We start from the raw sequence: 23,720 nt of genomic DNA, 5'->3' as shown, positions 1-23,720 counted from the left end.
AGATGTAAAGAATTCGTTCTTAGTGAGCTAGAGGAAGAAGCGTTTTTGAATCTACCACTAGGATTTGAAAATGATTATGGAGCTGGAAAGGTGTGTAAATTGAAGAAATTGCTACATGGTTTGGAAGAATTACCCATAGCATGGTTTGATCGATTCTCAAATACCTAAAGGGATCGCCTGGAAGAGGTTTATTGTTTGAAAACCACGGCCATCTAAGGATTGAAGCCTATACCGATGATGATTGGGCAGGTAGTGTGATGGATAAAAAGTCTACTTTAGGTTACTATACTTATGCTGATGTCAACTTGATTACTTGGAGGAGCAAGAAGCAAACCATTGTAGCAAGGAGTAGTGCAAAAGTTGAGTTCAGAGCAGTTGCTTATGGAATTTGTGAGCTTTGTGGCTAAAAATATTACTTGAAGATCTTTAAATCTCAAGTCCGATGCTTATGAAGCTTTACTATGATAATAAAGCTGCAATCAACATAACTCACAATCCTGTCTAACATGATAAGACTAAGAAAGTGGAAGTTGATCGACATTTTATTAAGGAGAAATTGGAAGGAGTGACGTGTATGTCCTATATTCCTATAGGAGAATAGGTAGCAGATGTCCTCACTAAAGGATGACTGAAGGGGAAATTTGACAATCTTACATACAGGGGCGGCTCGAGCCTTGGGAGAGTTAGGCGGTCATCTAATATATTGTAATCGTTTCCTTATTGAACACTAATTCTAAAAAATTTATCTCCTAAAATAACTGTTCTTTTTATTATTTTTTTTTTTTTTATTTTTCATTCAAGCCTTTCATTAAACTTTAACCAATAGAGAAATTATTTATCTCCTAAAATATCTCAATTTTTTTTTTTTTTTATCTCCTAAAATATCTCATTAATATTTTATTTCTTTGTCTATCTTATACATTTTTTTTTTTTTTTTCTTACACCAGCTCTATATATTTAATATTTTTTCGGTAAGTTGCACCATAATAAATATTTAGCCATTGTAACATGATGAGTCTTATAATATTGATGGTTTATATTTATTTTTAGAATTAAAAGTTTTAAAAGAAATTTTACACATGGAAACAAACACTTCAATTGAAATATTAAATTATATTAAAAGATTAGATTCTTTTCCAAATGCATGCATTGCGTACACAATCTTATTGACAATACCGGTAACCGTTACGGTAGCATAAAGAAGTTTCTCAAAATTAAAGTTGATAAAATCATATCTACAATCAACTATATCACAAGAAAGATTAAATGGATTAGCTATATTATTTATTGAAAAAGATATTTTAACCACACTTGAACATAAGAATTTAATTAGTGAGTTTACATTTCAAAAAGCAAGAAGGATGATTTTTAATTAATTATTATTTAATAATTAATATATTGCATATTATAATATGAAAAAGGCCACTTTTTATTTTTCGTCTAAGGCCCCGAATTACATCGAGCCGCCCCTGCTTACATGCAAGCCGGGGAATGCAAGATATTTTTCGAGCCCGCTTGAGGGGGTAGTGTGGAAAGATGTAGGCTGAATTGTTAAGAAATTAGTTAGGGCGGATTTTTAGAAATTATTCATAATTAGATAGTTGACTTTTTAAAATTATATTATAGGAATTATGATCTGTATATATCTTTTCTGATATTTTCTTTTCATACCACATATGTTAGCTTACAGACCTATATATATATATATATATATATATATATATATATATATATATTATATGTTATTAGGGCAGCACTTCCTCTTTTGATTTTATGTGTGATAAGTTGTACTTAATCTCTTGGGGAGCATTACATATCATATTGAAAGGGGTTGCGTCTTTCTATTATGTTTAGGTTGTTCTGTGAAAAGAAATAAAAACCAAAGACGAGCTAGTTTATCATCTATATGCATCTTAATCATCCTCTTCTTCACCATCATCGTCTACTCATATAAATAAAGAATGTAGAGCATGTATATGAAATTAGGATTTCATCTTTTGCCTTCCCAAAAGAAAGGAGATGACTATTTTGCCTTGAGGTAAAAGTAGTCCCCATGTATTACTACCCTGAAAAATTCTCCGACGTAGAGGGATGATTTTCTTGCTATGGGGCATGAAAGTTTTCCAGGGATTGCCATCCTGCATAAGGTTTTTCTGCATGCACGCAGCATCTTCTATTGAATACAGAAGATAAAAGCTTCTTAATGGTCAAATTCCCATTCCATGTCTGCACACTGGAAAACGCTGTCATTGGGGTGGTTTTTGGACATCATTAGTATGTAAAGAGTATCCGTATGTCGTTCACGGCCATTAATTGGCTACTTTAGAGCAAGAATGACGGAACTGAAATGTTCTGGGATCTCACAAGTGTAGCATTTCTAAAGCTCTTGTTATATGTCTTTCCATTCCACTGCCAGCAACACAATTTGGTAAAGGGTTCAGAAAGGTTTAACATAGATGGTACAACAATCTCTCTCTGTTTTTTGCTACAGTTAATAATCTAACATGAGAAATTACATTAAAATTTTTTTTTTTTCTTGTTTGATAAGAAAGAAAATTTTAAAAAGCAAATACACTAAATTAATAGAACTATCAAGTATTGGACTATTTTCAATTTTAATTAATCAAGCATTGTTTTAACTTCATGCATAAGAGAAGAGAGATAAAAAAGAATAAAAATATTTTAGCAATATTCCTACCATTTCATTAATAACAACACTTCTTATGTTTACTAATCATACCAACAGGCAAACTCTAGCTTAGATTCTGGTGGCTAAGTCCGGAATTGCTACTATGTAGATTGATTGAAATTTCACCGGGCAAAGTACGACAATGTGAGATTATTCCTATTTTTCCTTTTTAAGGTCTGCTTGCAATTTGTATATGTATTTCTAGTTAGTCATAAATAGTACTGTATAAGATGATATTGTTTAATAGGTCATTGAAACACAAAAATTAATGCATATTGGTCTAATCAAATTACAGTCCAAAACCCAATCATTTTTTATTGGAATATGCTAACACAACCCAACCAACAAGGTATAGCCAGCCATTCCAGAACTTGCTGGTATGATGTGGATGGTTGAAAATGAAGCTTCAAGGCAATTACATTATGGTAATCTTCCATACTAGTCTTGCAGATACCATGAAGCATATAAATCTATCCAACATCTCCTATTCGTCAACATCATATATATATATATATATATATATAATTTATAAAATCTCTTTCCAAGCAGTTCTAATAATAAAGGTTGCAGAATCTCTTCTAGTATAATTCACCACTCATTTACAAGCAAATGCAAATAGGAAATACTAATCATGAGCTCAAGAACCACACTGGTTTTCACTCGTTAAATTACTGAAAACCAGTTTTTCCAATGTGATGCTACAGTCACTTTAAATACCAAAGAATTCTTTGTTTACAAATTCAATATCAACCTACCATTTTTGACATGTGCTCAGTGAAATTCCAGGGTTAGGAACTTTTACCTGTGGAAGACGATATACTTCTTTCTGGGTGAAAATGACAAAAACCAGGCTTTTCATTCTCCATCATTGCTTTGGCCTTTCCATTGTGGAAAACCAGCTTAGGCATTCTCTGGTTGCTACAATTCTGTGCCATGAAGGGGAAAAGGTGAGCAAACACAATACTGAAAGGTGAGATACTGCAGAGACATATAATGTGGTTCTTGAAATTAAACACCTACCTTTCATTTTCTTTTTGATATATTAGAAAATATTTCAAGTTTGGCTTATCCATGAATTTTTCTAATTGCCTATAAAATAAGCACATTATTTATTTATTTTTTTCCCCACCTATAACATAACTTTTATACATGTGACTATGCGAGGAATAAATTCATATCACCCTCAACTCAAAGAACCCAACATCTAGCCTAAACTGACAAAACTTGAGGTTGGATTAATCTCTACAAGGGTAGTCTCGGGTTATGGACATCTTGTTCAACTCTTAAACTTTGTCTGGTCTTCATCCCGAAACTACCTGCCTAAGTTGCACTCTATATTTGTGGAAACATTTTAAGGATACAATATTAATGCAGAGAAAGAAGTCAGTGACAACACCTGCAAGCTAGACTGATGCACTCTGTGTCTAAGATGCCAACAGGGAGTCCTCTGTGATCTCCAACATGCTCCAAGATAACTGGAAGAACACTTTCTCCATGTCTGTTCATAATTGTTTGAGCAGAAAGGATACTCATGCCTGGTGTTAGTGTCCACGATACCACACATTTATCACCTTTCAATGAACATACGTGATATACTAAAAGCTCCTGTAACAAGAACATCCAACCAGTTGAATTCAAATAGCTGGAAAGCAAGGTGGAGAAATAGAAAATGCCATATGTCAAATACTTGAGGAAGGCCAAGAGGGAAGGACCATTTTCTAAACTTGAACTACTATTCATTTCAGAAGTTTGCATGCAAGATATCTAAAAATTTATCGTTCTTTTATATGAATGTATGAATGAGTTGGTTACTTTTTCAAGTTAAAGACATACTAGTCCATTGATTTAGCTAGGGCTCAGCTAAAACACTCTAAATTTTCTTTTCCTGATTTAACTTCATTATTTGCTCTGTTTCATTAATCCTTGATCTTCCTTCTCTCTTTTTTTTTTTTTTTTGGCACTACACAGGATAACAAGTATCTTTGCTAAATTTGATTTGTATTAAACTCGGTGTTAAATTGTAAGTTAATTTTTAACAAGCATTAAGAGTAGGGTGCCCTACTTCTGGTCTTTTGCTTCTTGCTTTTGAAGATATGCTGAACTCTTGAATGTCCCCCAGTCTAAGTAAACCAATCAGGAGATTTTCATTATCAACAATCACTGCACAAGACTGCTTCTCTGTGAGCATGAGAGTCACTGCCTCTGTTAGCAAAGTACTCATCTGGACAGTCACATATCGTGTTTTCATGGCTTGTGAAACAAGAATCCGCTCTTCTAACTCCATATCATGATTAGAATCACCTACACAGTACAAAAAGGCCATTAACCATTCTGGTTCTTGGTAATTGATTGTGATAGGAGGGGTAGACTGGGCACAGACCTAACCTACACAGAGTGAACTTTCAAATTCACAAAGATTACTCATGTAGGACGTTTTTTCAACAAGTGAGTCAGTATAGGAAAGCACGCTTTGGGTGCAAGAAGACATTTCAGGTTGTTGATTTGCAGTGTTTCCCTCTTTAAGTTTCTTATTATCCCAGACATCCATTCTCCTCGTCTTCCCAGATGTAATCCATGAAGTCACCCCTACAGCTCCCAGAAGTGGTAGAACTATTCGATAGTCCTGTGTCAATTCAAAGAGAAGTAGAACTGCAGTAAGAGGTACCTGACAAACCCCTGCAAGAGTAGCAGCCATGCCAACCTGCACAACAAAATCTAGCACAGTAAACCACATCATGGATTTTGGAACTCTAGGGAATCTACTTATCAGCAAAAAATGAAGAAACGATAAATATCAGTTTGAAGCCAATGGCATGGTGACATCCAATTTAAATGCTAAAACATTTTTTTTTTTTTTAATAATATAAAAGACTCCATTGAACACTTTCATATAAGAGTTGGGGTCAAGTAGACAAATACCACTTCGTCAGTGTGCTCTATTTATGATAATCTTATAGTTAAATAATAGGTAAAATATAATATGCCATTAGTATATCCAAGTATATAGGGTACATTACTACATTAGTATATGCAGAAGGAACGCCTTCTTGGCAGGTTTAATTTTCCAGAAAGGAGAAAAACAACAGAACGTTATGCAACAAGATGCACTTGATGACTCGAGCATAATCATACAAAATATCCAGAGATCTACAGATCGGATCATGGCTTCCTTGATTTCAATGGAGAAAGACCTAAAGAAGTTTCCATTTAAGTACAATTGGTAATTAGAAAGGCTATTACTCACTGTAGGTCTCGCCAGTGCAGGATGCTGGGAGAATAGACTGGGTACAAACCTAATTTACACAAAGTGACAACTCTCTGATTAAAATCTGCTGTAGTATTCCAAGCATTTTACTATTTCACCAAGCAATGGTAGCTAAGAATAATTAGTAAATGTTCAATGACTACAGACTTACAGCGAAGCATTTGGTAAACATTCAAACCTAGATTATCAGACTCTAGTACCTGACTGCAAACCTTTGTGATAGTCAATGCCAGGAAGTCTACCGACCAATCAATGTTTGACTCATTTTTTGTCCAGCTAAGAGTTTTTGCCTGGTTGACTTTTCAGAATATATAACCACCCTTTAAAAAGCAATGATCACTGTTGGACTATATTAGCATCTACCCTCAAATTTAACAAGGTGAAACAAAGATGACCAACAGCCCATGCATATGTCATATTGAGAAATTTATAGAATATACTGACAATGGTGCACAGCATATAGTAGGACCTGTAAATGATAGTTGTCCGGTTAAAATGTTTTATAAAGTAACGATATAAATTTTCAAACCTGAATTTTAAACAGAGTACAAACAATATAGCAAATAAATTACAGTGAGTTCCCTAGATAAAATGAAAAAAAATTGTGGTGATGTATGCCTGAAATGTTCTCCACTAAAATGTCATCATGCTCATATAATAGTGTAATAGATCTATACCAGGCCATATGCTTGTGGTGATGCAACTTCCAAGATAGAGAGATGAAACATTGGATTGGATTGAGAAATTGCAAAACTAACAAATTTCCCATATGCCATTCCTGTTGCTGCACCAATAAAGAGAGATGGGGCATAGTAGCCTCCTACTAATCCAGCTGCCCGACACAAAGAGGTTGCAACTATCTTGACCACCACCAACTGAAGCAACAGATCAGCAGAGAGGCCTTCCACATATGGCCGGGATTCTAGCAAAATGTCAACATTCTCGAAACCCCAGTAGAGAATTTCTGGATATGCCAAGGCTATCAGGCCAACAGCTAAGCCACCCAGTATGGGGAAAAAGGGCTTTGGTATGCCAATGGTCTTGTGAGCACTGTCAACAGTTACCAGCATAAACGATGTGCACCTAGATAAGGCCAATGAAACCAAGCCACAGAGGATACCCAGCAAAAGGTACAGTGGAAGTTCTGAAAATGAGTTGAAAAGTTTTAACGACACAAAACTTATCTACCAAATGAAGCTTGAAATATACTTCTAGTTTATCACAACAACTAAAATGGATTAGATGGGAATGGAATGATATGGTAAAATAAAAATTTATGCATCATGAAATGATTCTTTTGCTGAAGAACATACCATATAATTGAGATAATCTGTGGTAAGAAGGTAGAATGCCTTTTATGTGAATTCACATATGATCTAGTGGTGGAAAAGGTGTGACAGCAGCACTGGTTCTTTGTAAAGAGTTGAGTAGTTGATCAAGGTGTTACACCTAGAATGTTTACTTACCAAAGAAAAAAAAAAAAAAAAAAAATTAGAGAGAGAGAGCTTTATATGTTTATTTATTTATTTATATCCTTTTTAAAGTTGTTATAATTCATTTACATAATTTCAAAAGTTAAAATCCTGCACATGATATGGAAATTCAATAGTAGAAAGTTTATGATTCAAGAACACTTTTTGACTGGACTGAAGATTTTGAAGAATGTTAGACTGATAAAACATTTTCATAATGCAAAACGAAAGCGTCTAAATTTAGGACACAGTAACTCTCAGATATGTTTCTAATTTCTTAAAGTTCACAAACATGAAAAAGGAAAAAGAAAAAGAAAAGAAATGTGTGAGGGTTGTATGTGAAAAACTTGGATATAGATTTCATTGAAAGCAATTTAAAATTTTCTTTTTCCTAATGTGCTGCTGCAAGAAATTGGAGGCCGAATGGTACAATAATGAGCCAGAACAAAATAATAAGTCATGAATTCGAGTCAAATGAGACTAGCTCTTACAGCTAATAAGTTATAGGGTAAAAGAATAGCGTGCGGGATTTCAGATCAAAGAAGTTGATTTTGAAGTGGCACTTTTGAGTCAAGTTGACCTCAGACCTTATATTATCTTTTATTATTTTTATATAATTTTTATTTTTGACAAATACTAAACTAGAAATGTAAGATTTTGTGATATCATAGCCATACCATTTAATTTGTCAGATTCCCAAACCAGTCATGAGTTTGGTTTTACCTTCAGACATATTAACAGACTTTATTAAAAAAGAAGAAGTTTTGGGTTTTGGCTTACTCAAACCGAGAGCCAAGAGCTAATATGTATATATAAGAATATGGTACAAAGAAAGGAAATCAAATTAAAGAAAAACAGGAAATATGCCAAAATCTACGTGATCCCATGATTACAGGGATCTTATCTATGTGATCCCATGATAATAGGAAGCTTACATAAAACACCTAATAAAAAGCTGAAAAGAGCTAATAAAAATAATAATAATAATCATAATACAGATATTTAAACACTCCCCCTCAAGCTGGAGTGAAGATATCAATCAAGCCCAGCTTGGTAATTGAGGAATGAAGCAAAGATGGACCAACGGATTTGGTGAACAAAGCACCGAACAAAGCACGGCTTGATAATTCCCGAATGAACCTTCTCTCTGATAAAATGAATGTCCACCTCTATGTTTAGTCCTCTCATGAAGAATAGAATTTGAAGCAAGCATAATGGATGACTTGTTATCACAAAACAAGTTTGAGGACTGTTTTTCACTTAGCCCTAGCTCCTCCAAGAAAGATTGAAGCCAAGGAATCTCACAAGTACCGTGGGCCATGGCACGATACTCAGCCTCTGCTGAAGATCTTGAAAATACACGTTGCTTCTTACTTTTCCAAGATATAAGACGATCTCCATAGAAAGTACAGAAGCCAAATATGAAACATCTGTCAATCTTGGACCCAACATAGTCAGCATTACTAAAACAGGATAGCCCAAACTGCCTACTAGAAGAATGGAATAATCTAAGTCCAGGAGAGGGCTTAAGATATCGAAGAATATGATATACCGCATCTATATAAGCTATATGAGGAGCATGCATAAACTAACTCACAACACTAACCACAAAACCCAAATCAGGACAGGTGTTTGTAAGTTAAATCAATTTTCCTACCAAGCACTGATACTACGAGGGATCAGAAAGGAGATCTCCAGACTTAGCCGAGATCTTTAGATTAGGATCCATAGGATTGGAAGCAGGTTTACACCCAAGCATACCCGTCTCTCGAAGAAGATCTAAGACATACTTCCTTTGCGATAAAGAGATACCGTGCTATAAACAAATATGGAGAGAAAAAAGTATTTTGCCGTGTGTTTAAATTGTTTACAAGGTATTTCTTAAATAGAATTATAGGGAGATAAATTAGGAAACTATCAACTGTACACTAGCTAATTTCCCTAATTTCTAGCAGTTGACAAAATCTCTTTCTATTTATATTTACATGCCTATTCTACTCCTAAAATCCGATGCAATAACCACTAAATAGTCTCCTTTCCAACACTCCCCCTCAAGCTGGCTTGTAGATATCTTCCATAGCTAGCTTGTCCATCAAAGTGTGAAATAGCTTCTTGTGTAGCCCCTTCATGAGTATATCTGCAACTTGATCAATAGTAGGAACATATGGTATACAAATCTGGCACTTTTGAGTTTCTCTTTGATAAAGTGCTTGTCTACCTCAATGTGCTTGGTTCTGTCGTGAAGAACTGGATTGTGAGCAATCGAGATAGCTGCCTTATTATCACAGTAGACCCTCATAGGAGGAGGAGGTGAAATCTTCAAATCTTCTAGAAGTCTCTTTATCCATAACACTTCACAGATTCCGTGAGCAAGTGACCTGAACTCAGCCTCTGCACTGCTTTTAGCAACAACATTCTGTTTCTTGCTCTTCCACGTGACAAGATTTCCTCCAACAAATGTGCAATAACCTGAGGTTGACCGTCTGTCAATCATGCTTCCCGCCGAATCTGCGTCTGTATAGACTTCAACCTATAAATGACCACGCTTCTTAAATAACAAACCTCTTCCTGGAGTTCCCTTTAGATATCTCAGGATCCTGTAAACGGCATCAAAATGTTCCTGTCCAGGAGAGTGTATGAATTGGCTCACCATGCTAACTGCAAATGCAATATCTGGGCGTGTATGAGACTAGTAGATTAATTTGTCTACCAAGCATTGATACTTATCTCTGTCTATAACATTCTCAGGTTTTGCAGTATCAAGTTTTAAGTTGGCTTCAATTGGAGTTTCAGCAGCTTTGCAACCAATGAGCCTTGTTTCTCCAAGTAAATTAAGTATGTACTTCCGTTGATTTACGAATATGCCTTCTCTTAATCTGGCAAACTCCATCCCGAGAAAATACTTTAGTACTCACAGATCTTTAATTTCAAAATCCTCCGCAACTTTTTTCTTCAAGCTTACTAGTTCTTCAATATCATCCCGTCAATATTATGTCGTCTACATAAACGATCAGAACAGCCATCTTCCCATTTTCAGTGTGTTTGAAGAACATAGTGTGGTCTGCTTGACTCTGACAGTAACCATATCCCTTCACGGCTCTTCCAAAGCGTTCAAATCACGCTCTTGGAGACTGTTTGAGGCCATATAAGGATTTTTTCAGTTTGCAGACCTTATCTTGAACGAACTTCTCCTCAAATCCTGGTGGCAAGCTCATAAACACCTCTTCCTCTAAATCACCATTTAAGAAGGCGTTCTTAACATCCAACTGGTATAATGGCCAGTTAGAATTGATTGCCAAAGACAATAGAACGCGGATGGAATTTATTTTGGCCACCGGAGCAAAAGTTTCTTGGTAGTCAATTCCATATTTTGGCCTCGCTTTATACCTCTCCAAGCTTCCATCAGCTTTACATTTAACTGTAAATACCCATTTACATCCAACTGTCTTCTTCTCTCTGGGTAAATCCATAATTTCCCACGTTCCACTTTTTCTAAGAGCATTCATTTCTTCCATCACTGCTAATTTCCAATTTGGATCATCAAATGCTTGCTAAATATTTCTTGGAACAAACCAGTGTGAGATTTTTTATGTGAAAGCCCTATGATTATGAGAGAGTTTATCATACAAAAGGTATTTTGCAATGGAATGTTTGGTACAAGAGCGAATTCCTTTTCTAAGTGCTATAGGAATATTAAGATCCTGAGGTTTCATGGAAGGCTCATTAGACTCAGGAATGGCTGCTTGAGGTTCCGTGGAAGGTGTATTAGACTCAAGGATGGGTGATAAGGTAGGAGAAATGGACGATAAAACTTGTAAAACAGAATTTTGTGTACCTGGTTGGTTCAGGAGTTCATTACTCAGAGTTTTCGATTGGTTTTGTGCAGCGATGATAGACAGATCCCTACCCTTTTGTTGACTTCTTTTCCTGGAATAAACCAGAAGCTCTGAGTTGAGTTCCCTTAGAACTATAGGTAGTATTTCTCCCCCTGTCGAAGACACAATCACGTTTGGCAAGCTTTGGTTAGGTTCACCAATTTCCCTCAACTTCGAAGTGGTATTAATTTCCTGTTCTTTAAAGCCAGGTTCAAACACAATGGTTTTAGGTAAGGGAACATCCCAAAAATTTTCTTCATTTTCCTTCTCCCCTTGAAGAAAAGTTTTCTGAAAATAAGGTTGTGTTTCCATAAATGAAACATCTATGCTAACAAAAAATTTCCTAGTTTGGGGATTAAAACATTTATATCCCTTTTTATTTGGAGCATATCCTATAAAGACACATTTTTCAGCTCTAGGATCCAATTTTGACCAACCTTTATTGGGTAAATGAACAAACGTAATACAGCCAAAAACCTTTAAGGGTAGGTTGGATTGAATTCATGTTGCTGAAAAAAACTATTTTAAGACACTCAAGAGGAGTAATGTAATTAAGAACACGAGTAGGCATTCTGTTGATCAAGTAAGATACAGTTAAAACAGCCTCGCCCCATAGATATTTAGGAACATTCATAGAAAACATGATAGCACGAGAAACTTCAAGTAAGTGTTTATTTTTTTCTCAGCAATGCCATTTTGCTGAGGTGTATCAATACTAGTTGACTGATGATGAATTCCCTTTTCTTTCAAAAAACTTCCTAGTACTTCATTAAAATTTCAGTGCCATTGTCGATATGAAGAATACCGATTTTAGTTTGAAACTGAGTTTCAATCATGGTATAAAAATTTTTGAAAAGATTTTCAACTTCTAATTCTCACTCATTAAGTAAACCTAACATAAACGTGTGTGATCATCGATAAAAGTCACAAACCACCTTTTTCCAAAAATAATTTTGATCCTCGAAGGACCCCAAACATCACTATGAATCAAATAAAATGGCTTTGAAGCCTGATAAGGTTTTGAAGGATAATAAATACTATGACTTTTTGCCAAAATGCAATTTTCACAATGAAATAATGAATAATCCAATCCTTTAAATAAAACAGGAAAAAACTTTCTTAGATAAGGAAAACTTGGGTGCCCTAGCTTATAGTGCCAAAGCATTATTTTGTCTATAATAGGGATAGAACTGATACTACTCAAGCCTTGACCTTTTTTATTACTGGAGACTTCATCTTCAAAATAGTAGAGACCATCTATCATCTTAGCACTACCAATCGTCCTCCCAGAGCTCTATTCCTGAAATTCACAGTGGGATTCAAAAACGGTGACACGACAGTTAGAGTCTCTAGACAGTTTACTAACAGACAAGAGGTTACAAGCAAGTTTAGGGACATGAAGAATAGATTTTAGAGTTAAACTTCTTGACAAATTGACCAAACCTTTGCTGCAATGGGTGAAAAAGAGCCATCTGCTATTCGGATTTTTTCTAAACCAGAACAAGGAACATAAGTATGAAACAGATGGGCAAAACTGGTCATATGATCAGAAGCTCCTGAATCAATGATCCACAGAGCAGAATTTGAATGTCAACGACAAGACAGGGCGTTTGATTCAATACCTGATTGCGCAAGAGAGGCATTAGGTGTACCAAATGACCTGGAGTGGGACTTCAACAGTTTTAGAAGGTGATCCATTTGCTCCTTACTGAAGGGAATTGCTTCAGCTTCATGGGCAGAGGGAGATCGAGTGATTATGCTATTTTGTTTGCTCTTCCAGTTTGCTGGTTTACCGTGGAGCTTCTAGCAAATTTCACGAGTGTGACGAGTAGGGGCGGAGCCAGAATCTTGAGGTTGGGGGGGCCAAAATTATAAGCAACATTAGAACTTTTAAGGGAAAAAAAAAATTATGTAGGTAAAAATATTTTACTATTTATTATATTCATACAAAATTATATCTATCTAAACTTTTGCTTATTTATTTAAATTTATCAAACTCTCTGAACAAACATAAATAAGATTTATGCCAAAATTAAAAAAAATAATAATAATTAAACAATTAGATTTTAATTTATAAAAAAATTAAGAAATTCATGTAATACTTGCACAAATGAATAATCATTAGACAATATATCAATAAAAATTATAACTATGATAAAAATAATAATAATAAAATAAAATAAAATATGAATTTTTGTTGATATTCAAAACTTTAAATGAAATTTTTGTTCTAGATTTTGTGAAAATTAATTTCTTATAGAATTCTTATAAAAGCATTCCAATAAAAATAAATAAATAAATAAAAAGTGATCGGAAAAAATCATGTATGAGTTGAAATTCTAGAATAATAAAGTTATGAAAGTAATAGTCGCAAGGATTTTAAGATAGTCAGTCACATTATGGAAAGAATTGTGTTTGAATTGAAATTTTAACACAATCACATTAAATTTGTATACAAGTCAGTTTTTATTGAGATTCTATAGTATTCAATTAAATCACTTTCCTTTAGATTATATATAAATTATCTTTTGTTAAATGCTAATTAAAGAAAGAATTTTTTTTTTCTTAGGGGGCCATGTATAGATTTTATACCATATCTACTATATTATTTTTATTTTTACCTATATTAAAAAAAATTCCAAAAAATTAGGGGGGGCCATGGCCACCCCCAGCCCCCCCTTGGCTCCGCCCCTGGTGACGAGGCTTGTTGCAATAGTCACACCAAACACGGGGCTAGTCTTCAGTTTTCTGTGGAATGGCTCGACTCATGTTCGCCTTGGAGGCAATCAGCACTGAGTTTTCAATTGAGCCGCTGGAGGACTTTTTTCCGAGCATAACAAGGTGGCGACTTTCCTCCCGTCAAACTTCAGAAAATATTTCTCCAATTGAGGGAAGAGGCTGCCTGCCAATGATTCTTCCTCTCACCTCATCAAACTCAACATTGAGGCCTATGAGAAATTTGAAAATACGATTATCTTCAACAGTCTTCCGATAATGGTTGCAATCTTCAGAAGACTTCCACTCGTAATCGTTGAATAGGTCTAGGTCCTACCACAAACGCTTCAAAGAATTGAAGTACTTTGTGACATTGTCTTCACCTTGACGAATTTCACTAAGTTTCAGTGTTAATTCATAGACTTGGGACTGATTTCCCAAATCAGAATACATTTGGTTAATATTGTCCCAAAGCTCCTTAGCAGTGTGATAACACATATAGTTGGAGCTTATATCTTCATTCATGGAGTTCACCAGCCACGTCATCACAATTTAATTCTCGGCATCCCAAGTAGAATACGTTGGATCTTCAGGCTCAGGTTCCTTCTTATCTCCAGTCAAATATCCGATTTTTCCTCTGCCTCAGATATACATCCGTATAGATTGCAACCAGTGCAGAAAGTTTTCTCCATTCAGTCGGATGGTAGTGATTTGGACAAAGTATGAGTTTTCTCCATTTAGTCGGACGTTGTTTGAATCGGAATTAAGGTTGGCTTGAGATTCAAAGGGTTTTGGTTGCTGGACATTGTCGTTGGAGGATTCAAAAACAACATCAGACATGGTGTTAAAGGTATTTTGATGTAATACGGCTAGGGTTTTTTTTTTCAAGGGGATCGACACTCTGATACCATATAAACAAATACAGAGAGAAAAAAGTATATTGCCATGTGTTTAAATTGCTTACAAGGTATTTCTTAAATATAATTACAAGGAGATAAATTAAGAAACTAACAAATGTACACCAGCTAATTTCCCTAATTTCTAGCAGTTGACAAAATCTCTTTTTGTCTATACTTACACGCCTATTCTACTCCTAAAATCCGGTGCAATAACCACCAAATATTCTCCTTTCCAACACATGCTTAGATCTAGCAACCTCAATTCCCAAGAAATATCTGAGCTTGTTGGAAAGTCACAGTTTTTCTATTTATAGGAAAACCGGGACAGCTGTAAATTAGTGGAAAAATCTTTGACTTTGTAATTAGTTGGAAACTAATCCTCATTTAGCTATTATCCTGATTTAGTTAGGAAAATCCCATATTTTATGGGATTCAAACTTTATTCTTTTTCTGATTGTACAGATTGTATTTGGCTATATATGGCCAACTCTCCGTGATGTATTTTATTCATTCCCAAGAATAATAATTTGAGTTCTCGCTTACATGGTATCAGAGCTTTAGGCTCTCTTCTTGGGAATCAATCTTTTTGTAAAAGGGCGAACCAATGATGTCAGATTCTTCTGGAACAACTGGTCAATCCGAGGAGACGACTACCCATCAGGCCACGGGTGAGTTGCAGAACATTCAAGCCCTATATCGACTGATTGGTAAGAACTATCTGAAACGGTCCCAATTTGTTCGAACTTTTCTCAAAGGGAAAGGGAAACTTAGCTATCTCCTTGGAACTGAACCCGACACCAAAGACCCCAAATTTGCCGCTTGGGACGAGACAGACTCCATGGTCATGTCTTGGCTTTGGAGTGCAATAGTGCCAGAAATAAGTGACACCTGCATGTTTCTGACCACGGCCAAAGATATATGGGAGGCAATCCGACAGACGTACTCCAAGGTGAATGATTCGGCGCAAATCTACGAGATCAAGACTAAACTCACAGCCACTAAACAAGGTAATCTCTCGGTCACTGAAAATGCCAACTTGTTAAAGAATTTGTGGCAAGAGATGGATTACTATAGATGTATCAAAATGAAAGATAGTGAGGATGCTGCTATTCTTAAGAATTTTATTGAGAAGGATAGAACATATGACTTTCTGGCGGGACTCAATATCAAATTTGATCAAGTAAGAGTGCAGATTTTTGGAAAAGAGGAATTAACGTATTTGAACGAGACTATTGCAATCGTTCGTGCTGAGGAAAGTCGAAAAGGAGTAATGGTTATTACTTAACCATTGGAAGGCTCGGCTTTAACTACAACAGACCTGAAGGAACCAACTCTAGAAAAACCATTCGCTGCCAACACCGAATGCAGACGTCCAGATCCAAGAAATGGGAATAAGACAAATCTTGTATGCAACTATTACAGGAAGCCAAGACACACTAAGGAGCAGTGTTAGAAGCTTCACGGGAGACCACAAGGCTCTGGCCGAAATGGTGGAGGATCAACGAACTGGCAAAGGAAAGCCCAAGCCAATCTGACACACGTTAATGATGATAGTTCCAGTAATCGAGAAAATTCCAGTGGCAATGAATTCAACAAAGACGATATAGAACGGCTTAGATCCTTGCCGGGTATGTGTTCATTTGCACATTCAGGTATGTTTTCTTCTTCTCATGCCCTTAGTGCCTCAGATCACCACCACTTTGGCTCCTGGATCATTGATTCGAGAGCAACCAACCACATGACACATTTGTCCCACATTTTTTCCACATACAGCCTATGTTCTAGTAGTAGAAAAATCATAGTGGCTGATGGTTCTTATGCTACTGTAGCAGGTCAAGGAAATATTCACCTAAGTTCTTCATTGATTTTAAAAAATGTCTTACATGTTCCAGAGCTTACCACAAACCTTGTCTCTGTTTAACATCTCACAAACGACCTAAACTGCAATCTAATCTTTTTACCTACTCCATGTGTTTTTCAGGATCGAGTTTTGGGGAGGACGATTGGGCGTGTTAAGGAAAGCAGTGGCCTCTACTACCTGGATTTGCCGAATAAAATTGTGAACAATAAGGTCAATTCATCACTTTCTTTGCTGTCCGATACCAAGTCATCAATAAAAAACCAAATTTAGCTCTACCATTTATAGTATGGGCATCCTTCCTTTAGAGTTTTGAGAGTCATGTTTCCCTCCTTGTTTAGGGGTGTAGATTTTAGTCAATTTTATTGTGACATTTGTGAGTTTGCTAAACACAAACGTGTTCCATTTCCCGTGAGTAATAAAGATCTTCATTACCCTTTTTTTCTATTTATAGTGATATTTGGGGTACCTCAAGAATCGCAAATATTTCAGGGGCTAGATGGTTTGTCACTTTTATTGATGATTGTACTCATGTCATGTGGGTTTTTTTGATGAAACAAAAATCTGATGTGTGTACGCTTTTTCCAATCTTTCACAACATGATAAAAAATCAATTTGGGGTTAAAATAAAAAATAAAATAAATAAAGATCTGACAATGCAAAAGAATATTTTAATCAAGTTTTATCTCCCTACTTTCAAAAGGAAGGGATTATACATGAATACTCTTGTATTGATACACTCCAACAAAATCGAGTGGCAAAAAGGAAAAATAGTCATCTCTTATCAACAACCCGAGCACTGCTATTCCAAACAAAAGTTCCAAAATATTTATGGGGGGAAGCTGTCCTTACATCCACTCACTTGATAAACCGTACTCCATCCCAAATTCTTGACTTTAAAAGTCCCTGGGAAGTGTTATCAAATTTTTTTCCAGATTTTACCTCTCACAACCAATTGGCTCCTCGGGTATTTGGGTGTGTTGCATTTGTTCATATTCATTCCAAGAGTCGTAGCAAACTTGATCCTTGAGCACTCAAGTGTGTCTTCATACAGTACTCCTCAACGCAAAAAGGATACAAATGTTATCATCCACCGTCACGTAAAACCTTCATTTCCGCTAATGTTACCTTTGTTGAAAATGAGAATTTCTTTCACCCTTATCTTCCGGGGGAGACTTCTAATAGGGAAGATAAGGATTTTAGTGATCTTGGTTTTCTCATGGACCTTCCTGCTCAAAACAGCCACCCCATAACCTCACTTGATTTGCTACCTACTGAGTCACTTGATCCGCTGCTCCAACAGCCTCAACCTGAAACACCAAAACAACCACTTGATCCCGAGACTCCAAGAAAACCTGAAAATCTGATGGAACTTGTTGTCACTACACCATTGCGGCAATATTCAAGGAAAAGAGGTCCCACTGCTAAACTGAAGCAGCCCAAGTGTCTAAGCCAATTCTAGGGAATGAGGTAAATATAAAGGTTTGTATAACAAATGTCCCAGTTCTTCCTACTCTTGATTTATCCTCTGAAGTAATTGAAAAAAATGACCTGCACCTACCCATTACAGTAAGGAAAGGCACTCGAAATTGCACACAACACCCTTTGTCTCATTTTGTGTCATTTGATAAATTGTCATCTTCACATAGAAGTTTTCTCACCCACCTAAACTCTATAACCATACCACAAACACTGTCTAAGGCTCTACGGAAAGAAGAATGGAAATAGGCTATGAAAGTGGAAATGGATGCACTTAAGAAGAACAAGACTTGGGAGTTAGTAGAATTACCCAGAGGAAAGAAGCCAGTTGGATGCAAGTGGGTGTTCTAGGTGAAGTACAAGGCAAATGGATCGCTGGAATGGTATATGGCCAGATTAGTTGCGAAAGGTTATACACAGACCTATGGAGTTGATTATCAGGAAACATTCGCACCAGTGGCTAAGATGAATATAGTGAGGATATTGTTGTCTTTAGCAGCCAACCTGGATTGGAGCTTACATCAATTCGACGTAAAAAATGCTTTCCTACATGGGGATCTTGAAGAAGAAATTTATATGGAAAGGCCCCTAGTATTTGGTGTTGACACTAGAGAGGAGAAAGTATGTAAGCTCAAGAAAGCATTGTATGGATTAATGCAGTCACCAAGAGCATGGTTTGGGAGATTTGCAAAGGCAATGCAAGGAATGGGCTACAAACAAAGTCAAGGTGATCACACGTTATTCGTAAAGCACTCGGACTCAGGGGGAGTAACCGCCTTGCTAGTATATGTGGATGATATCATCGTCACTGGAAACTACATAAGAGAAAAAGAAGCACTTAAGAGATGCCTTGCACAGGAATTTGAAATAAAGGATTTGGGAGGCCTAAAATATTTCTTGGGCATAGAGGTTGCTCGGTCAAGGGGAGGAATATTCATCTCACAACAAAAGTACGTGCTAGACCTTCTCAAGGAAACTGGAAAAACAGGGTGCAAACCAGCCGCAACGCCAATAGAAGCCAATCATAAGTTAGGTGAGGGTACAAAGGAAGAATTAGTGGATAAACGAATGAATCAACGCCTAGTGGGGAGACTTATTTATTTGTCCCATACTAGGTCTGACATAGCATATGCAGTTAGCGTGGTGAGCCAGTTTATGCACAATCCTAAGGAAATACATCTTCAAGCTATATACCGGATACAACAATACTTAAAAGCTAGTCCTGGCAAGGGAATTTTATTCAAGAAAGGGACGGGCTTGAACTTAGAGGCATATACAGATGTAGATTTTGCTGGATCAGTGGTTGATAGAAGATCGACATCGGGCTATTGCACGTTTCTAGGAGGAAATATAGTGACATGGAGGAGTAAAATATAACCAGTGGTGGCCAGGTCAAGTGCAGAAGCAGAGTTTCGAGCAATAGCACTAGGAATTTGTGAACTTTTATGGCTCAAGATAATTCTGGAGGATCTCAGAATCACGTGGGAAGGACCAATGAAGCTATATTGTGACAATAAGTCAGCTATCAACATTGCTCACAATCCAGTATAACACGATCGAACAAAACATGTGAAAGTGGATCGGCACTTTATAAAGGAAAAACTTGATAGCGGTCTAATTTGCACTCCATATCTCTCAACAGCAGGTCAACTCGCAGATGTTCTAACGAAAGGACTACCCGGACATGCATTTCAGAAACTCATTAGCAAGCTGGGAATGGAGAACATTTATTCACCAGCTTGAGGGGGAGTGTTGGAAAGTCACAATTTTTCTATTTATAGGAAAATCGGGACAGCAGTAAATTAGTGGAAAAATCTTTGACTTTGTAATTAGTTGGAAACTATTCAAAGTGATGAGAAAGAGAGAGAGAGAGATCATGGTGGTTACTAAAATGTATTTCTCATATGTATAAAGCCCTAAGACTACAATGGCTTATATAAAGATACAAGACTCAGCTAATTACACAATGACCCTACCAACTATATGTAATTACATAATGACCCAAAAACATTCTAACACTCCCCCTCAAGCTGGAGAGTATATATCAAATAATCCCAGCTTGGAACAGATAGTCCTTAACCGATTATGACCCAATGCTTTGGTAAACATATCAGCTAATTGATCTTTAGACTTCACAAATGGAGTAGAGATGCTCCCACTTAATAATTTTTGCTCGAATGAAGTGACAATCAACTTCAATATGTTTGGTCCTCTCATGAAACACAAGATTTGATGCAATGTGAACAGCTGTTTAATTATCACAGAACAATGGAGTAGGAGTTTCAACTGTCAACCCAAGTTCTTTTAGAAAATATTGTATCCATGTCAACTCACTAGTGGTATGGGCCATTGCCCTGTACTCAGCTTTAACACTAGATCGAGCTACCACCGTTTGCTTTTTACTTTTCCATGTAACAAGATTTCCTCCTACAAATGTGCAGTAGCCTGTAGTAGATCTCTTGTCTAAAGGAAAACCAGCCCAGTCAGCATCTGTAAAACCTTTCACCCTGAGAAAACCATTTGATTTATATAGTAACCCAAAACCTGGAGCTTGCTTGAGATATCGGATAATCCGAAGAACAGCAATCCAATGTGGCATTCTAGGAGCTCCCATGAACTGACTTACAACACTAATTGCATATGAAATATCAGGTCGAGTGATAGTGAGATAAATTAATTTCCCAACAAGGCGACGAAATTTGCCCAGGTCATTAAATAGGTCACCCTCATCAGACACAAGTTTTGTATTTGAATCTATAGGAGCATCAACTGGACGATCACCCAACATACCTGTTTCTTATAATAAGTCCAACACATATTTGTGTTGAAATAAACTTATACCCTTCTTGGATCTAGCAACTTCAATACCCAAGAAATACCTAAGTTTACCCAAGTCTTTAGTATGGAATTGATTTTGCAGAAACAACTTCAACTTAGCAATGCCTTCAGAATCATCACCCGTGATCACAATATCATCTACATAAACCACAAGAAAAATGAAGCCAGCTTTAGTGCGCTGGTGAAATACCGAATGATCGGTTGGCATCTGTTAAGACCAAATTCTAATGCTGCCGCAAAGAATTTTCCAAACCAAGCCCGTGGAGATTGTTTCAATCCATACAGGGCCTTTTCAAGGCGACAAACAGTGTGACAATACTCCACTTGAGCAACAAACCCAGGTGGTTGCTGCATATAAACTTCTTCAACTAAGTCACCATGCAAGAAGGCATTCTTGACATCCAATTGAAACAACGGCCGGTTACAATTGGCAGCAATGGAAATAAGTACCTGAATAGAAGAAATCTTAGCAACAGGAGAAAAGGTCTCATCGTAGTCAATACCATATGTCTGAGTGTACCCTTTTGCCACTAGACGAGCCTTCAACTGCTCAATAGACCCATCGTGAACGTATTTAACAGTGTAGACCCACTTACAACCAACCGTTTTGGAGCCCGGAGGTAAGGGAACAAGATCCTAAGTCCGATTACGGTGAAGGGCATCCATTTCATCTACCATAGCTTTGCGCCAATCCGAATGAGAAAGAGCATCCTGCAAAGTCTTGGGAACAAAAGTAGCCGACATTTTGGATAAAAAACAAGATAAAGAGGATGAAACATTATGGTAGGAGACAAAGTTAGAAATGGGATGTGCAATAACACATGACCGAGTACCCTTACGGAGAGCAATAGGCAAATCATCAGGCAAAGTAGATGGTGTCGGATCCAAAGACTCTGAAGGAGATGGAGGGAGCGAAGTAGGAGGTCGAGGTCGTCGAGTATAAACCTGCAAGGGGACAATGGAGCGAGGAGGTGTGGGAGCAAGAAAGAGAGAGGGAACAGTTGGCATAGGTGGCTCAAGAGTAATATCGAGAGGGGTAGTAGAATCAGAAAAATATGGGAGACTCGGAAAAGGAGACATCAGCACTAGTAAAATAACGCTGAAAATGAGGACTGTAGCAACGATAACCCTTCTGAGTTCGAGAATACCCAAGAAAAACACACTTAGTGGCACAAGGGTCGAGTTTGTCAAGACCGGGCCCAAGGTTATGGACATAACACACACATCCAAAGACCCGAGGAGTAAGATTAAACGATGCGGAGTTGGGAAATAGAACAGAATGAGGAGATTTCCCTTGTAACACCGATGAAGGCATCCGATTAATAAGATGACAGGCCGTAAGAAAAGCATCACTCCAAAAACATTTGGGAACATGCATACGGAATAAAAGGGCACGACATACTTCCAGGAGATGACGATTTTTATGTTTAACTACTCCATTTTGTTAAGGAGTACAAGTACAAGATGATTGGTGAATGATGCCTTTAGCATGAAAATAAGTCTTAAAAGGGTCCGAGAAATATTCTTTGGCATTGTCAGGACATAAAACTTTAATGGAACATCCAAATTGAGTTTTTATTTCTTTGCGAAATATTTGAAAAATAGAGAATAACTCAGAACGATTTTTCATTAAAAACAACCAAGTCATACGAGACTGATTATCCACAAAAGTCACAAAATAACGAAATCCATTAATAGAAATATGTTTTATTGGGCCCCATACATCTGAATGAATTAACTGAAAAGGACTAGCACACGATTGGTAGCTCTCGGTTTGAAAGATACACGACAATGCTTACTAAGCTGACATGCTTCACAAGGCATGGACTCAACACGACTAAGACTAAGACTGGGGATTTGACGCTGCAAAACTGATAAGGACGGGTGGCCGAGACGACAGTGCTACTGGAAAGGAGACAAAGATGATTGAAGAGCCGTGGGAGATGGTGCAAGATCAAAGTAATACAAGCCACCTACTTCATGTCCCGTACCAATCTCCTTCATCGTCTTGAGATCCTAAAAAATACAACATGAGGGATAAAATGTAACGGAGCAATTAAGAGATTTAGTAATTTGACTAATAGACATTAAATTAAAAGGGAATTGAGGAATATATAAGACAGAGGAAAGGGACATAGAAGAGGTGAGTAGGGTGGTTCCCACACCCAAAACTTTAGTGGAGGAGCCATTAGCAAGAGTAACACTTTGAGAGGAAGGAACAGACTGAAAATCAGATAAGAGATGAGAACTACCAATCATGTGATCTGGTACGCCAGAGTCAAGAATTCAGGGACTCTGACGAGAGGATAAGAGACATGCAGGTGCACTACCTGATTGGGCAAAGGAAACCATGGAAGATAAGGTGGAAGGCCGTTGTTGAGACATAAACTGAGCATACTCATCGCGGGAAACTGTCATGGTGACAATAGCAGGCTCAACAGCCACTTGTGGAGCAGTTGGTGTGGCAGAGAAAGAAGAATCCCCTTCATTAGAGGTTACTTAATGTGCATAGGAAGAAGGTAGCGGTTTCCCATGAAGATCCCAACAGTAATTGACAGTGTGATTAGTAAGACCGCGTTGAGTGCAGAGTTTGGAGTCTCTGCCTCTGCCACGACCATGGCCACGGGTAA

The 23,720-nt window shown here is 36.9% G+C and overlaps 1 protein-coding gene across 5 annotated transcripts in view; it reads right to left on the bottom strand.

Annotated features, from left to right (window-relative positions):
- LOC132300855 (chloride channel protein CLC-e) overlaps positions 1–23,720 on the bottom strand; it is a 55,311-nt gene that overhangs the window by 11,515 nt on the left and 20,076 nt on the right. For 2 of the 5 annotated variants that reach the window (XR_009480603.1, XR_009480601.1), the window contains exons 4-8: positions 6,632–7,098; positions 5,075–5,390; positions 4,752–4,990; positions 4,086–4,294; positions 3,492–3,615 (exon numbers count right to left, since the gene is read on the bottom strand). Coding sequence is in view for 2 of the 5 variants with exons in the window: in XM_059798110.1 (XP_059654093.1) it covers positions 3,555–3,615; positions 4,086–4,294; positions 4,752–4,990; positions 5,075–5,390; positions 6,632–7,098 (1,292 nt within the window). In the remaining 3 variants the exon portion in view is untranslated. Of the gene's footprint in view, positions 1–1,731; positions 2,410–2,687; positions 3,616–4,085; positions 4,295–4,751; positions 4,991–5,074; positions 5,391–6,631; positions 7,099–23,720 lie in introns of those variants that run through there. The other 3 variants (XR_009480602.1, XM_059798110.1, XM_059798108.1) reach the window with 3 other exon arrangements.

This window comes from Cornus florida, unplaced genomic scaffold, assembly GCF_030987335.1.
Source record: "Cornus florida cultivar Cherokee Brave unplaced genomic scaffold, ASM3098733v1 CherokeeBrave_3.0.0_Hap2_Chr03, whole genome shotgun sequence".
Taxonomy (NCBI): Eukaryota; Viridiplantae; Streptophyta; class Magnoliopsida; order Cornales; family Cornaceae; genus Cornus; species Cornus florida.
Note: the sequence above shows the minus strand (reverse complement) of the source record. Positions and strands in the feature narration are given on the sequence as shown.